Source organism: Rana temporaria, chromosome 10, assembly GCF_905171775.1.
Source record: "Rana temporaria chromosome 10, aRanTem1.1, whole genome shotgun sequence".
Taxonomy (NCBI): Eukaryota; Metazoa; Chordata; class Amphibia; order Anura; family Ranidae; genus Rana; species Rana temporaria.
The window spans coordinates 72,250,171-72,268,372 of record NC_053498.1 but is presented as its reverse complement, the minus strand read 5'-3'; the positions used below and the strand labels follow the sequence as shown (position 1 = coordinate 72,268,372).

The window sequence follows — 18,202 nt, the reverse complement described above, 5'->3', positions numbered from 1 at the left end:
GCTGAGGTACACCAGGTATAAGCTTGCTGTTTTTATCTGCTTGTGAGTATCCATATGTCTTGGTGGATTTAATACATTTGTCTTTGGTAATGCACACTCCTGTGTGTTGTTTGCGGTCTATTGAAGATATTCCAGTCTGTGGATGGCTGCACCCAGAGAGGTATTGTGGACTAAAATATTTTTGAAGAAAACCCCTGGATTTAGTGTGGAGTCTATTTGAAGAATACATTTTCAATAGCATAAAGCCATGTGAAAACTTTTTTGTATTCTTCTAGAAATGAACAAAGACCGTTGTGTTGCAATTTTCAGTTAGTGAAGCCTGTTTCCAAATGATACCGCCCAAACTGAACTGTCTGTAAAGAATAAAAAAAAAAGCCAGGGTCCACAATTTTTAGGCTACATTCACATGGTCATAAAAATTTTACTGATTTTATCACAAAAGTTTCTGCATAATGATCAGCCAATACTTGTTTAAACCTGTCCTTTTTATTTTTCCCAATACCATCAAGGGTCACAATTGTGACCCGACCTCTGCTCCAGGGCCTCCTTGTCACATTAGGTTTTGTGGCGGAGGCAATTAGAGGAACCAATCCCCTGTATGCAGCAGCTAGAAGCTAGCTTTTCCTCATAGGCGTGCGCACAGGGTGTGCCTAGACACACCCTAATCACTTTGTATGGCACAGATTCCCCCTGTTTAGATCCCTTATATTTCACCAAAGCCCCCTAAGGGGCTCCTAAAAAAATGTAAAAAAAAAATAATAATTAAAAATTAAAATTAAGATATTAAATAATAAAAAAATAAAAACTACTGACACCATCCACTGCCCTACTGACACCATCCATTGTTCCAATTACACTGTCATAGGGATATGTGTTTAAGCTTTGGGGTGCACACCCTAATGCAATAGGCTGTGCACACCTATGCTTCTCATCCTCTCCCTTCCACTGCTTTCAGCTGCTGCATACAGGGGATTGGTTCTTCTAAGTGCACCCTCTCTGTTCTCTGTGCCTGCTGCCTGTTTGTGTGTCTGTGCCTGCTGTACAAATCCGCCACCCCACCGTATGCTCCACCTGCAGCTCCACTGGCTTCCCCCCTCCCCTATCCCTTCAGGCTGCATGGAAGGGGTCGGTAAGTAAGTCACTTACCGGTCTCTTCCTTTTTTTTTTTTTTTTAACAACCAGGATTGTTATTTATTGAGAAAATGGCATGATACATTAAAAAAGTAAGGTAAATGTCAAAGCAAACCAATGTAGTGAGCAATCAAAAATTGAACATAATCTGCAGAGGGTTCAAAACAGGTAGCTTACAAAGTACAAAGGTAAACAAAAAAAAGACACCATGAAAAGGGAGACCCTGACAGTAGACAGAGCAATGAAAATACTAAGTTAATGCAGCAAGTAAATCAGAAAGAAAAATACTCATTGCGTCGTCTATTGCTGTCAACCCTTATCATATTTCCTAGGGCATCCCCTATTAATATAAGTCAGTTTGTACATGGCTAACACAACATTAATGGAAGGCTCCCATGATGTCACCGAAGGAGGGGTGGAAGCGGTCCATTTACTTAGTATTTTTTGATTTTTTTTGCATAGTACAGTATAAAGGAAATCAGTATTTTAGTGTAGTGAGGCCTCTGTTCATCTTCCTGGATGCCCAATAATGCAAGCTCATATGAGGGCAGGAGGGACAGCTGTAGACGGGTATTTACACATTCAAACACCTCCACCCAAAACTGCGCCACCCTAGGCTAGGACCAAAACATGTGATAATCAGGGAAATTTAGGAGACCCAAAAGGTTGTGGAATTTACCTCAATTAACATAGTTCTGAATTCATACATTTGTTTCAGTGTCTACAGCTGTTGCTCTCCTGCAAATCCCATCATACTTTTCTTAAATAGGTTGCATTTTCTGAATTCATGCAGAAGCTACCCAATTCTTGATTATTTTAAGTCATCATATGGGGCTCTAAACATCTCCAACATTTCTTTCAGCACATTTTATATTCCTACACTGCCAATGTAATATTGTTTATCATTTGTATTTTTTTAACACTGCATAGTCTTCCCTGCTTTTTGACGTGCAATGAAGGTAGATTTGTTGCTGGTTATTTGTTCTCCATATTGTTTTTAGATTTGCCAGATTAGAAGAATTGCAACAGCGTTCATGTTTACCTTTTCACATTTGTATTACTACACAAGTGCCTTGTACTCCCTTCTTTTCTTCCATACATAGGCTTTCGCTATGCCCCATGACAAAATTGTGAAAAATATCTTGTGAAAAAACAGACCAGGCAGTTATGATGAAAATGTGCGCAGTGAACCTGCAGGTAAGGTAACACTTAATTTCAAATGTCAAATGTCAATTTCAAATAGGCGGTCACCTATTCTGCTTAGTGGTAGCGCCGGCCCTGGCTGTGACTCGGCCCCGCACCTTCGTCTTCTTATTGGCTCAATGACTGTGATTAACAGCAGCCAGAGCGAATGGCGCCCGCTGCTGTCTCAGGCATTGAGGGAGAGTCCCAGACATCCGAGACTCTCGTGCAACATCGCTGGATCGAGAAGGGGCTCAGGTAAGTATGGGGGGAGCTGAGGGGGGCTGCTGCACACAGAAGGTTTTTCATCTTAATGCATTCTATGCATTAAGATAAAAAAATCTTCTGACTTTAGAATCACTTTAAGGTTTAAACTCTACATTCAAAATTAAATAACTCTTACTGAGTAGATACCAGAGGGTTACGGAAAAAGTATAACTTTAATGTAAACATATTTATTTAAACCCCTAGGTAACCCAGGATACATTGTACCTGCCCTATTCTGAATTGTGATGTGGTTCGGAAATAGTATAAAAAAAAATTCTGTGTATGATGGCTGTAGCTCCACCCCAGGCTGAAGCCCAAATTGTGGCCATTCCTATGTGGGGGGGACACAGCTGGCACTGAACCCTTACTCCCTCTCCTCTGTGTTTCCTATTCAGAGTATTGTGCCCATCATTAGGTAGTCCAGAACAGTTCTATCATTCTGGATTGCCTAAACATAGTCACATTATTCTGTGGCTGTGATCAAGTAATACAGACATATAGCATTTATACCTTAGGCTGTTTCCAAATGACCTCCTATGTGATGTTGACTTCATGATCCCAGGTCCAACCTCACATGGCAGAAATTTTTAACTGTCTGAAAAGGTGGAATTTAGACCATCACTGACCAATATAATGCCTCGTACACACGATCGGAAATTTCCGATGGAAAAAGTCAGATGGCTGGTCTACATACTTTTAGATAGTTTACTTTTTATATGGCATACCAAAAGCTGACTGTTTAGATACTTTACAGCTTAGTCAGGAAGGTAAATCATTTTTGCAATTGTTTTCCTGTGGAAAATGTAAACTTTTTATCAAGCAAGCATATTGTTTGAACCAGTGCGGCATAGATATACATGTTTTCAGCACAAAGGACACAAAGGCTGTGCATGTAAATTCATTGTGTGATGCAAGTCTAGACCTGTATGTTGTTGGTGAAACATTTTAATGACACACTAATGGTCAACAGGAAGACATGATGAAACAACACATATCCGTGGATGCATATTTTCTTTAGTTGGGTTAAAAAAATACATAAAAAGACATTAAAATAAAAAAATAAGACATTAATGAGGTTGTGAGGACCAGTGAAAGACAATGTGTCAACATGGCGAAGACAAAATAACAGGGTTATTCGAGTTGAAAGGATATCTGGGCCATGAATGTTTTCATAGACGACTACAGATGTGTACTTTGTACAGTGGCGGCTCAGTAATGGTATACTGGAACACATTGAATTGGTACAGTTCCATAACATCTAGATGGTGTAAGAAATATACAGGGATCAACATCTCTCACCATTTCTTCTGTACAGTTGTCACAGCCCCGGTATGTCCAGTTCATAGAAAACTGTTTAATATCCATCTTATAACAGGAGTTGAAGTTGCAGGGTAGTCGTATGTCAGTTCCATTTAGAGCATAGACAACTCCAGGCACAGTGATCTCCATACAGGAAGCAGGAACTGGACAGATAAATCATTAGTGGCATAAACCTATTTGTACATTTATAGCATTATCACATAAAACAATACATCCTATACATGCTATGGAGTTTCTGCAGTGAAGATGTGCTATTACGTACTCTGCCTGAAAATACAGTCTCATACTAAAGTATATACAAAAATAAGATAATTGATTAATGCAATGATCTCCCAAGATAATATTCTGAATTAGTTATGAATTGAATTACCAGCATTTGAAAGGGTTGGTGAACTTAGAACTGGCATGTCAGTTTTGCACATGTGTCAAGAGGTTCAAGCCCAACTCCAGAAAACGTAAAAATGATACCTTGCCGCGGGGGTCCGCCAATGTAAAAACAAACAAATGAACAGTGTGATGTGCTGAAATGCAGAATCACACCGCTTCCTACCAGACCTCACACTGAGAACACCCTATGTGGGTTAGTGTGTTATTGTAGCAGTTGACTTGTACATATTTGCTACATGTAGCTGCTGAAATGGATACCAGTGTAACAACTGTTCAAAATTAGCTGCATTCTAGGGAGAATCAACTTGTTCTCAACTTTAGCTGTTCTCAACCTACTAAGGTTGCTAGGGATTCCTTTTTAGCCCCCATTCACACTGTAACTCGCATGTGAATGGCACAGGAACCGCAACACATTCCTGTGCAATTCACATGCGATTCACTGCGTTGTGATTTGAGCCCATTCATTTTGCGATTGCTATGCAGTGCCGGAAACGTGCATGGATCACTGCATTTACCATACTGAATATGTGTGAACCTAGGCATAATTAAAATACCTACCTGCCCAGAACCTCCTCTACTAGGGTCCCCTACCAGTGATCTTGGTTTCTTTTCTTCTGTGTCTGCAAGCCTCTTTCTATGGGGGCAGATGTGTGGGCTCACTCCCAAGCCAGGCTTTGTGTGCCGATAGACACACACAGCGTGGCTCATCCCTGCCTCCCACTCTTTACAGGATTTTGATGACAGCAGCAGGAGCCAATGGCCACTGCTGCCTCTTTGCCTGTGAGGAGAGAGAGAAAGCAGCAGCGAGCATTAGGTGGTGGTGGGGGGGGGGGGCTAATACTGGAAGTTTTTTTACCTTAAAGTGATTGTAAAGGCTTTTTTTTTCCTATAAAAATAATAAACATCTGAAGCCTCGTACACACGACCGAGGAACTCGACGGGCAAAACACATCGTTTTCCTCGTCAAGTTCCTTGTTAGGCTGTCAAGAAACTCGGCAAGGCAAGTTTCTCCATTCCCGTCGAGGAAATCTAGAACTTTCTCTCTTTTTGGCTCATCGAGTTTCTCGACAGTTTCCTCGACGAAAATGTACACACGACCGGTTTCCTCGGCAAAAAAATATCTCCCAGCAAGTTTTTTGCTGTTTTTTGCCGAGAAACTCAGGCGTGTGAACTCGACCTTAGGCCTCGTACACACGACCGAGGAACTCGACGGGCGAAACACATGGTTTTGCTCGTTGAGTTCCTTGTTAGGCTGTCGAGGAACTCAACGTGCCAATTTTCTCCATTCCCGTCAAGGACATAGAGAAAATGCTCTCTTTTTGGCTCATCGAGTTCCTCGACAGTTTCCTTGTCGAAAAATGTACACACGACCGGTTTCCTCGGCAAAAAAAAAAAACAGCAAGTTCCTTGCTGGTTTTTGCAGAGAAACTTGGTCGTGTGTACGAGGCCTTATACTTACCTGCTCTGTTGCAGTGGATTTGCACAGAGCAGCCTGGATCCTCATTTCTTGGGTCCCTCTTTTGTGATCCTGGCCCCTCCCTCCACGGAGCCCTGACCCAGCCCCACCCCCCTCTCCCCTGATTGGCTAGCTGACTTTGATTGACAGCAGCAGGAGCCAATGGCATCATTTGCTGTGTCTCAGCCAATCGGGAAGAAGAATCTGCTGAGACACACGTGGACATCGCTGGACAGAGATGGGCTCAGGTAGGTGTTAGGGAGGCTGCTGCACACAGAAGGCTTTTTATCTTAATGTATAGCATGCATTAAGATAAAAAAAACTTCTGCCTTTACAACCACTTTAATGCATACAGTATATTGCATTAAGGTACTTAAAGCGGGGCTAAACTCTCTCAGTCTCATAACATTAAACATTAACTATTTGTATTCCATATTCTACTAACATTAGTAAAAAGATAGGAAGGTATATTATATTTACTTGTGTTTAACTTTTTTATTCCATTTAAAATTTCTTCAGTTGCTTCCTGCTTTCTGGCCTACACCAAATTGTCATACATTCCGAGGGCCAGATTCAGAAAGATCAGCGGATCTTTCTGCTGGCGTAACGTATCTCATTTACGTTACACCGCTGCAAGTTTTTTAGGCAAGTGCTTTATTCACAAAGCACTTGCCTGTAAAGTTGCGGCGGCGTAGCGTAAATCACCCGGCGGAATTCAAATTCGGCGGGTGGGGGGGTATATCATTTAAATGATGCGCGTCCCCGCGCCGAACGAACTGCGCCGGCCGCGACTGAATCCCAGTGCGCATCCTTCAAATGACGTCGGCAAATCGTCATGCTTTCGTCATGAACGTAAATTACGTCCAGCCGTATTCGCGAACGACTTACGCAAACGACGTAAAAATGTCAAAACCCGGCGCGGGAACAACGGCCATACTTAACATAGGATACGCCGCACATACCCCTCATATAGCAGGGGTAACTTTACGCGGGAAAAAGCCGAGCGCAAACAACGTAAAAAAAAAGGGCCGGTCGGTCGTTCATTTCTGAATCGACGTAAATACTAATTTGCATATTCCTCACGTAAACAAACGGAAGCGCCACCTAGCGGCCAGCGTGAAATTGCAGCCTAAGATACAACGGTGTAAGACACTTACACCTGTTGGATCTTAGGGATATCTATGCGTAACCTGATTCTATGAATCAGGCGCATAGATACGGCGGCCGGACTCAGAGATATGACGGCGTATCAGGAGATACGCCGTCGTATCTCTTTTCTGAATCCGGCCCCTGGAGTCTTCAGGAGGGAAGAAGTTTTCTCAGTTGAGCATATTCTCATGCCTGAGCTTAGGGCAGTTGGATTCCAGGAAGTAAATGCTACATGAATCATCTGCCCTTGCTCAAGATGGCCATGGCTAAAAATGCTAGGGGGTGTTTTTCAAAGTGATTTCCCAACACAATATAGCACATGAATGGAATGGAGGGGTGAGTTTAAAATTAAACTTTGCTGTTAAGGCTGAGGTATATTTACTGATCCAAAGATGGAAAGAATCTGGGGCTTTGAACCAGGCAAAAATTTATTGATCACACTAATGTACCATAAGCTGTAGGTATATTCAGTTTCTTCCGAGGTAAAAAGGTTGAGAAAGGCTGCTCTATACCTATATAATGAATGCTTTGGCCACTATATATTCAGAATTGTATGCCATTTCATGTCTTAGGTGGAGTAGAGGCACTATCTGTGAAGTGCACACGACACACGACACAGTGAAGTGCACTCGTACACACGACCGAGGAACTCGACGGGCGAAACACATCGTTTTCCTCGTCGAGTTCCTTGTTAGGCTGTCGAGAAACTCGACAAGCTAATTTTCTCCATTCCCGTCAAGGAAATAGAGAACTTTCTCTCTTTTTGGCTCGTCGAGTTTCTCGACAGTTTCCTCGACGAAAATGTACACACGACCGGTTTCCTCTGCAAAAAAATATCTCCCAGCAAGTTTCTTGCTGGTTTTTGCCGAGAAACTCGGTCGTGTGTACGAGGCTTAAGAGTAGAGTGCAGTACGTAGGTGGCAAGGGAAAAATAATGCAGGGGTGGGTTACTTATGGGGTTGAGAGCGACTACTGATTAAGCAGATGAAGAGTTTGCGAAAGTGTAGTGCAGGGGTCAAGGGACAGATAATGTAAAGAAGGGGGCACTAATAGAAGAGAGAAAGTGTAGTATGTAGGTGGCAGGGCACAGATGATACAATGGTTGATACTTTTGAAAGAGACATGCCTTTTGTGGTATGTATGGGTTAAAGGTGGAGATTTGGAGTAGTCAGTATGTTAGTGGTTGTAAGCATACATACTCTGAAACATAGGGGGAGATTTACTAAAACTGGTGCACATAGAATCTGGTGCAGCTGTGCATGGTAGCCAATCAGCTTCTAACATCAGCTTGCTCAATGAAGCTTGGAAGTTGATTGGTTTCTATGCAGAGCTGCGCCAGATTTTGCACCATGCGGTTTTCGTAAATAACCCTCACTGTACCTGTGCTGTGATTCAAGTTAGTGGATGTGTTTTCATTCACTTTCTTTTTATAACTAGAGGATTATAGAAAATGTATTGAGATAAGAATGACGCCCTCTCCTGTAGCAGTAAACCCTGGTGGGAAATTTCATTGCTGGAGTATTCAAGAAATATAAAATACCAGTGGCTGAGTGACTTATTTACTAATGGGAAGGAGCAGCATGCATTGTGTACTAATCCACAGCAGTCACTGGCAAATCAAGGCTGGACTATAGTATCACACAATATTTTAGGACTTCAGGACCATGGACAGCAGAGGCATGCATAACTGTTTAATAGTATTCTAGTAGTAGTAGTAGTAGAATACCAAGCAACTTTAGGTTGGTACTCACCAATGGTGTTTTATATGTGGTGATTGTGTGATAAGTGAGACAGCTTAAAGTGAGTCTGTATTTCCCCCTTGCAAAGCAAAGCAATATGTTCACTTAAAGCAGGGGTCTCAAACTAGCGGCCCTCCGGCTATTGCAGAACTACAAGTCCCATCATACCTCTGCCTATGGGAGTCATGCTTGTAACTATCAGTCTTGCAATGCCTCATGGGAATTGTAGTTCTGCAACAGCTGGAAGGTCACCAGATTGAGACCCCTGACTTAAAGAGTTAATTTACCTTTAGCAAAAAACTGCCTATGCAGATAAGGGATGTGTGTAGAGAAAAACTGTTGAATAATAACCTTGCTATAGGTGTAAGCCATTTACATACCTCATGGAGCCTGACTGGAAAACTCCTATAACGTTACTAAGGACATTGCTAAGAGACTGGCTGTTCCTGTTCACTGTCTTTCTCTAATTCAGATTTCCTCACATGCACTTTCTCTCCCCTGATGCAGTAGCTCTGGGCCCAGTGTTTGAGAGCTCACTTCTGTGATGGCGGAGGTTAACAGCAATGTCCTTATCAACGTCCAGTTTTCCAGTCAGGCTTCATGAGGTAAATATGTACATGGCCTACACCTCTAGCAAGTGCATTACCTAACTTTGGTCAAAGTTTGTTTTAATCTACAGACACCTCTTATCTGCTTGGGCAGTTTTTGGTAAAGGCAAACTAACCCTTTAAAGCCCAAAGTGTACACAGATTTTTTCCACCAACACCGGAAAATTTTAGGGAGAATAGATTGGGGACTTAAAGTGTGCCACAAAGAGAACATGTATGCTGGGTGTTCATAGGGATGGTGCCCTTAGGCCGCGTACACACGGTCGGTCCAAACCAATGAAAACGGCCTGAAGTCCAGTTTCATCAGTCCAAACCGACCGTGTGTACGGCCCATCGGTCCGTTGTCCTTCGGTCCAAAATTTTGCTTTAAAATCAAACCGATGGACCGCTGCCCGATAGGTCCAAACCGATGGTTAGTACACAAAAGCATCGGTTCAAAACCCGCACATGCTCAGAATCAAGTCGACGCATGCTTGGAAGCATTGAACTTTGTTTTTTTCAGCACGTCATGTATTTTACGTCACCGCGTTCTGACCCGATCGTTTTTTGAACTGATGGTGTGTACGCACATCAGACCATCAGGCCACTTCAGCGGTGAACCGATGAAAACGGTCCGTCGGACCATTCTCATCGGTTTGGATGGACCGTATGTACGCGGCCTAAGAGAAATTAAAGGATGGTTTCACCTGTAAGTTAAGAAGTAACCTTTAAAGCTCAACTCCAGTCGAGACGTTACATTTCATTTTGCATTGAGCATGAATAGATTACATCTTCTGTCATGTCTTAAAGTGTTTTTATTATATCTAAAAAAAAAAAATTTTTTTAAATAGCAAACATGTTGGGCCAGATTCACAAAGAGATACGACGGTGTATCTACAGATACACCATCGTATCTCTGACTTACACTGGTCCTATCTATGCGCCTGATTCATAGAACCAGTTACGCATAGATAGAGCTAAGATCTGACAGTGTTACACTGTGTTACACTGTCGGATCTTTTTTTCCATTTAAAAATGGCGCCGGGGGCGTTCCCGCTGATTTACGATAAATAATATGTAAATCAGCGAGATACGCAAATTCACGAACGTACGCGGACCCGACGCAGTCTTCTTACGACATTTCCGTAGCGGCTTTCCCGGCGTATACTTACCCCTTCTTTTATCAGGCGCAGCCAATGTTAAGTATAGCCGGCGTTCCCGCGTCGAATTTGAATTTTTTAACGTCGTTTGCGTAAGTCGTTCTCGAATACGGACGGACGTCGTTTACGTAAGCGTCGAAACCACTGACGTCCTAGCGACGTCAGTGGGAGCAATGCACGCCGGGAAATTTTCGCGGACGGCGCATGCGCATTTAAATCGGCGCGGGAACGCGCCTGATTTAAATAGTACACTCCCCCTAGCCGCGGAATTTGAATTCCGCCGGGGGATTTAGGATCCGCCGCCGCAAGTTTGGAGGTAAGTGGTTTGTGAATTAGCCACTTTCCTCTCAAACTTGCGGGAGCGGATCTTAAATCACGTAGATCGAGCGGATCTATAGATCCGCTGATCTACGTGAATCTGGCCCGTTATATTTACCTGCTCTGTGCAATATAATTGCACAGAGCGACCCCAATTTGCCTCTTCTGGTGTCCCCCCCACTGGCACATTTATCCTCTTCTTGGTGTGCCGTCACAGGAAGCTGCTTCCTATTGTCGCACACCTCCGGACTCCAGACAACAAGGCTTAGCCCTGCCCCCCGTGTAACAGAATTTGACTGACAGGAGCAGCAACCAATGGCTCTTGCTACCTGAGAGAGATGCTACAGAGGGGTACAGCACTGGATTGAGTGAGGGCTCAGGTAAGTATAAGAGGGGGGAAGTGTCATAATAATGCCCAAACATTTTATTTTTTACTTCAATGCATTCCCTGCATTAAGATAAAAAATGTTTAGGCTTTAGAGCAGGGGCATACCTAGAGCATTTGACACCCGGGGCGGGCCCTATATATGACACTCCCCACCTTTAAATGTAAAAACACCCCACCGTACCCCCTGCATACCTCTGTATCCTTCAATATCTTTTTGTCACTACTGTGTACCCCCTCTCCACAACTGCACCTCTGGACCCCTTTACATTACACAGCACTGCACCCCTGGATCCCTTTACATTACACAGCCCTTGTACCTCTGGACCCCTTTACATTACACAGCCCTTGTACCTCTGGACACCTTTACATTACACTGCACCCTGCACCTCTGGACCCCTTTACATCACACCGCACCCTGCACCTCTGGACCCCTTTACATTACACAGTACCCTGCACCTCTGCACTTCTTTACATTACGCAGCTCCCCACAGCTCTGGATGCCTGTATGTTACATAGACACTCCCCCTAACAGTTCTGGACCCCCTGCATGTTACACAGACCCCCCTGCAGTGCAGATCCCTCCTAAAGTGCATACCCCCCCACAGTGCAGACCCCCCTACAATGCAGACCCCCCTACAGTACAGACCCCCTACAGTGCAGACCCCCCTACAGTACAGACCCCCCTACAGTACAGACCCCCCTACAGTACAGACCTCCCCTACAGTACAGACCCCCCACAGTACAGACACAGACCCCCGCTACAGTGCAGACCCCCGCTACAGTGCAGACCCCCCTACAGTACAGACTCCCCCCCTTCATATCCATAATGTACCTCAGAACACACATGGAGAGCCCGAGGTAGTGGCTTTGCATGGAGGGGGGTGCCAGCTGCACCCGAGACAGTCGGCACACCCTGGATCGGCGCAACGATCCCCTTCTCTCCGTGGTCACGGCTCTAATCAGTCTCGGCAGCGGCTGTCACAGCCGAGCAGAGTGAAGCCGCCTCCCCCTCCTTCTGCATGCACAGCACTGTGTAGACATAAAGGAGGAGAAGGAGGCGGCTTCACTCAACTCGGCTGTGACAGCCAAGACTGATCAGAGCCGTGACCACGGAGAGAAGGGGATCATTGCACCGGGCCCCGTCCCACGTGTCCAGCCCGCACCCTCCCCCCCTTCCTGCAAAGCCACTACCTCGGGCTCCGCGTGGTGCCGCTGCCTAAACCTACGTCGCTGTCTCCTTTCAGTCGTGGAGGGGGGCACTGGCCTGACACCCCCCCACCCAGGGCAGTCGTCCCCCCACTTATTACACCACTGCTTTAGAGCCACTTTAACGGCTATCTGTTTTCCTATTAGGGTGATTTTTCCGTATAGGAAGCAAGGAGAAATCTTTCCATGGGGATGCTGACAAAAAAAAAGAACACATGTTTAGCAGAATGAGCACGCCTTGGAAGCTCTGACAATGATTTATTGCTGTCCTTGATTTCCTATCTTGGTGACAGCCCCCTCCTGCTATTTATATATATATATATATATATATATATATATATATATATATGGGCTTTGAAAGGACAGGAATTGAGGTGAAATCTTACCAATGGGGACACAGACAGCAATCAAAAAGTACACAAATTAGTTAGGCTGTCACCCTCCCCAGCTGTTTATACTCGCCTTCCATTGACTCCCCAGCAACCGCATTAAGCAGCAAGGAGTGAAAAAAAAATACCAGATATATTTCCAGTGAATCTGGGTCAGGGATTTGCTCTGATTTAGCATCCTTCTGTGTTAATAAACTAGACCTTCTTTAGTTTTGCTATTTCAGTTTATTTATTTTTACAAATCAAAGGCACTAGTTTTATGCTTGTTTTCCATTAATTTCTTAATTCCTACCCAAAGTATTTTATCAGGCGTAAAGCAGTATTAAACAAAAAAGCAAACATGTATTATATAGCAGCTCACCAATGTGGTGGCTGCATTCATTTTCTTTTTGTAGTCTTTCTTTCCTTTATCTTTAACTAGTGATCTGGCCAGTAAGTCTGATTTTTCAACAAAACAAGCACATGTAGCAGTTACAGAATTGAGACGAACTGTTTATCACACACAGGGGTGCTTACAATGGTGAGCTTTTATTTATGGAAAACCTTTATCCCAAATGGGTAAAAAACTGTCATGCCCTGTACACACGATCAGTTCGTCTGATGTAAACAGTCCGATGGACCGTTTTCATCGGACGAACCGATCGTGTGTGGGCCCCATCGATTTTTTTTCCCATCGGTGTTTAAAATGTTCTGATTGTTAAAAAAAACGATAGAAAAAAACGGTCTGTGGGGAAATCCATCGGTCAAAAATCAAGTCGACGCATGCTCGGAAGCATTGAACTTCATTTTTCTCTGCACGTCGTTGTGTTTTACGTCACCGCGTTGGACACGATCGGAATTTTAACTGATGGTGTGTAGGCAAGACTGATGTCAGCTTCATCGGATATCTGATGAAAAAATCCATCGGTCCGTTTTCATCGGATGAACCGATCGTGTGTACAGGGCATAACTGTTTATAAAGTGTGAGCTGGAGTTGGCTTCAGTTTGTTAGTGTAGCTAAATTTGCTAGTCCTTTAAACACTCTCCTGCCCCCAGATTAACAATGTCGTTGTCCAGAGGTGCCCTTTGTGCTTCTTTATCCAGAGTGTGGGTACTTTAATACCGGAGGTATGTTACTGGCCAGATCACCAGGTGAAAACAGAGGGGAAAAGCTGCAATACATTACATTTTTGGTTTTGAGTTTAACCACTTGCCGACCAGCCGCCGCAGTTTTACTGCGGCAGGTTGGCTTGCCTGGGCAAATCGACGTTACCTTATGTAGCTTCCCATTGTGGCCACTAGGGGCGCGCACGCCCACGGCTCGCCGCCGGAGCAGATTGCGAGTGCCCAGCGGGCGAGATGACCGCCAAGCACCCGGGATCGCTCGTGACAGAGCGAAAACTGGGATCTGTGTGTGTAAACACACAGGCCTAGATTCACGTAGGGCGGCTTTACGCTGTGCTGGCGTAGCGTATCTTATTTACGCTACGCCGCCGCTACTTAGAGAGGCAAATGCTGTATTCACAAAGCAATTGCGTCCTAAGTTACGGCGGCGTAGCGTAAATCGGCTGGCGTAATCGCGCATAATTCAAAGTAGGCTGGTCGTGGGCGTGTTGTATTTAAATTAAGCGTGACCTCATGTAGATGCATAGCCGAACGAACGGTGCATGCGCGCGCATGCTCAGTATCACATCGTATTTACGCCCAAAGATACGCCGGGTCAATGCCTGTGACGTGAACGTAACCTACGCACAGCCCCATTCACGTACGACTTACGTAAACGACGTAAAAAGATACGCTTGTTCCGACGTCCATACCTTGCATGGGCTGCACCATCTAGAGACCTGCTTTATCTTTACGCCGGTGTATGTCTTACGTAAACGGCGTAACTAATTGCGACGGGCGTACGTGCGTTTGTGAATCTGCGTATCTTGCTCATTTACATATTCGACGTGGAAATCAACGAAAGCGCCACCCAGCGGCCAGCGTAAATATGCACCCCAAGATACGACGCCGTAGGAGACTTACATCGCTCGTATCTTGGCCAAATCTATGCGTAACTGATTCTATGAATCAGGCGGATAGATACGACGACGGTCATTCGGACTTACGACGGCATATCTGGAGATACGCCGTCATAAGTCTTTGAGAATCTGGGCCACAGATCCCAGTTGTTTCAGGGGAGAAATGACTGTGTGTTCATCCAAAGTACGAACAGCGATCTGTCATTTACCCTAGTCAGTCCCATCCCCCGTCAGTTAGAACACAGAGAGGGAACACAGTTAACCACTTGATCGCCCCCTAGTGTTAACCCCTTCCCTGTCAGTGACATTTTTACAGTAATCAGTGCATTTTATAGCACTGATCGCTGTAAAATTGTCAATGGTCCCAAAAATGTGTCAAAAGTGTTCGATCTGTCCGCCATAATGTCGCAGTCCAGATAAAAATCGCAGATCGCCGTCATTACTAGTAAAAAAATAAATAATAAAAAAAATGCCATATAACTACCCCCTATTTTGTAGATGCTATAACTTTTGCGCAAACCAATCAATATACGCTTATTGCATTTTTTTTTACCAAAAATATGTAGAAGAATATGTATCGGCCTAAACTGAGAAAATACATTTTTTTTGGGGGGGGGGGGGGGGGGAATATGTGGGATATTTATTATAGCAAAACGTAAAAAAAATATAGCTTTTTTTTCAAAATTGTTGCTCTTTTTTTGTTTATAGCACAAAAAAAAAAACGCAGAGGTGATCAAATACCACCAAAAGAAAGCTCTATTTGTGAGAAAAAAAGTACGTCAATTTTGTTTGGGTACAGCGTCACACGACCGCGCAATTGTCAGTTAAAGCGACGCGGTGCCAAATCGCAAAAAGTCCTCTGGTCAGTAAGGGAGTAAATCATTCCGGGGCTAAAGTGGTTAATGCCGCTTGCCTGATATTTCCTGAACATAAAGTAACGCCAGTTCCAATCAGTACATTTGATTTCCTTAACTTAAACGACAGTTTATGTAAAGTTTTTATTTGATTTTATTTTTTTTGTAACATTTTATGATGGGGATTGGTGCTATTAGAATAAATATGCTGCCAAATCAGAAAGCTATGTCGAATTTAAGGCAATTGTGTTTTTTAATACAGATTATTTTAAACTAACACATAGGTGTTTAAATAGAAGTTGATTTGTGCATTCCCAACACTGAGAATACTGTGTGTATTTCTTGCTTTAATGTTTTAATCCTCCAGTAGCCTAGATCCTTACTTACTGCATTGTCGGTGATCCTGTCCCTGCGCAAGGAAGGAAATCTGCAGCATCAGCCTCTACTCCACTTTTATTAAAGTGCAGCATCAGTGTGACCTTGCAGCACTTCCAGGAACACTGAATCAGTCAGCTCTCTACAAGCAAGAGATTAGTCCTGCCAAGTCCTGCAAGATCAGCATATTACCAAAGTACTACATATTTATAATTCAGGGGCAAACGCTCAGCCATGTTTATTGTATTTGCAGTAACTTGCTTTTTTTTTTACTAGGAAAAAGATTACAAACTTTATTAGATTTGCCAAAGCTGGCACATTAACATTTTCAGTAAACGGATTAATCAGCGTTAGCTAAATGTAGTTTGTCTCTTGTGTATTATATTGATTGAAGAGGGCCATTTTGGATAGTGTATTGTACTTTTTATAATAAGAAAGTTTGTCTTCTCTTATGCAGGATCCCGGTCCGTCTCCAGTGCCCCCCCTTCCCACGTACTCTGTCCCAATGCTTGGTGCACTGCGGGTTTATTCTGGTTCTTTTTTTTTTTTTTTTTGCTGCACATTGCAGATTGGTTATCTGGCGCAAAAGGGGTTAAGAGCCCTCTAGTGGAGCCTCATTATATTGATGTCCCTCCTGCATGCTCTAGAATTAGAAGGATAACTGTAACAGATACTCCATTATTAAAAAATCAATATCAACTCTCTGATGAGTCAAGTTAAAAAAAGGGGAGGAAACTGCATTACGGTAGAAGGTGGGGTAGATGGTCATGTATGCAGCATGGGGCCCATGCCATAAAACTCCTTTACATTAAACAGGGAAGGTTGGGTCTAATGGCATTTCTTATTGTAATGATCAGTGTGTTACATATTGCTTGCTTCTAAATCATTTTTACAGGTTTATATAGGCCACTTTGTTAATCTTCTACCACGCCGGTTCATTGAAATTGGGATCTTTGTGGGTGTGTTGTGTTTGCGCATGCCCGTATGCATGCACACCTACATGTTCCCACATATGTACAGACATACAAAGACACACGCAACGTCCACATGAACGTCACGCGCTTGATGGTAGTATGCACTTGGATTTGCTGAATCTTCAAATCAGAGGTGACCTTCAGTTACAGCATAGAGAATAGTGTGCAGTCTGGATCTGAAGCTTGGGATACACTGTGAGCAATGTATGGTTAATGTCTGTCTTCATTTACAACATATAGCAATGGCTGATATGATTCCTATACACATTCCAATATTCTGTGTATAGCGGTGTCAGCTATATGTCCTGCTGAACTGAGCAGAACTGTGTTTTGCCTCTACCTGTCTATACAGTCCTCCTTCCCCTCCCCCTAATAAAATCCCAAATTCCCTTCGTCACTGCCTCCCCTAACTGTCATTGTGTATTCACCCTTCGCTGGACCACTCCTACATCCCTGTCAGTTTTTATTTATTTTATTTTAGATCGATTTGTGCAGGAAATAAACCGTAGGTATTGAAATTTCTGAAATGACTTAAGATATATATTGAAATACAGCTTCATTTCCCTTGCAGAAAATATTCAGGTAGTCCAATGAATTGTACATGTGCAAAAATTATTATAGACTGTTAATTACATCTTTTTTTTTTTTTTTGTAATCTTCCTAATTAACTGCATGCTGTATTCTTAATTAACATCATTTATTATTTACGTTTTTTTACCCATGTCAAAATAACGGACGGCGTGATAACATGACACAGCTTGCGGCGTATTATAATACCCCTCCTGGCAGTTAAAGGGTTAACGGAAAAGTGTCTAGAGGGTGGAAGTGCATTGCGGCAGATGTACATCCAGCTGTGCATGCAGAACTAGCCATAAAACTTACCCAGGAGGCTGAGTGCCAGTGTTACCAAACTTAACCCAGGGGGTGTTGGGTGCTCTCTCCTGCCCATGGTCTGGGAGGGGTGAGGGGGGTCTCCGACTCCTGTCCTGGAATATATCTATTTATATAATGTGATTTTGCCTCGATGGTGCAGCTCTGACAGCACAGTAAAGTCAATATGGCCGTATCTCTGGCTACAGCAGAGATGCAGGAGGGTTGGGGGTGGTGGGTGGTGGGAACACTTGATTTTATGGTTGGTAGATTTTCTGGAATGATGCAGGAGGGTGAGAAATATTTTAGATTTTTTAAATCCTTATAACTATGCTTTGATCTTGATTTTCTTTAGTTTTAAATGACTGCATATAAAATGTTTAAAATGTCTGTTAGTAAAAAAATAAATAAAAATGTTTAAGGGAATAGAAATTGTATGCTGATTAT

General features: G+C 43.4%; 1 protein-coding gene across 2 annotated transcripts in view; it reads right to left on the bottom strand.

The window, feature by feature from the left end:
* SCN2B (sodium voltage-gated channel beta subunit 2) overlaps positions 1-17,980 on the bottom strand; it is a 39,942-nt gene extending 21,962 nt beyond the window's left edge. For both annotated transcript variants that reach the window (XM_040325452.1, XM_040325451.1), the window contains exons 1-2: positions 17,768-17,980; positions 3,880-4,043 (exon numbers count right to left, since the gene is read on the bottom strand). In XM_040325452.1, coding sequence (XP_040181386.1) covers positions 3,880-4,043; positions 17,768-17,834 — 231 coding nt within the window. In that variant the 5' untranslated portion in view covers positions 17,835-17,980. The remainder of the gene's footprint in view (positions 1-3,879; positions 4,044-17,767) is intronic.
* Positions 17,981-18,202: the final 222 nt, after the last annotated feature.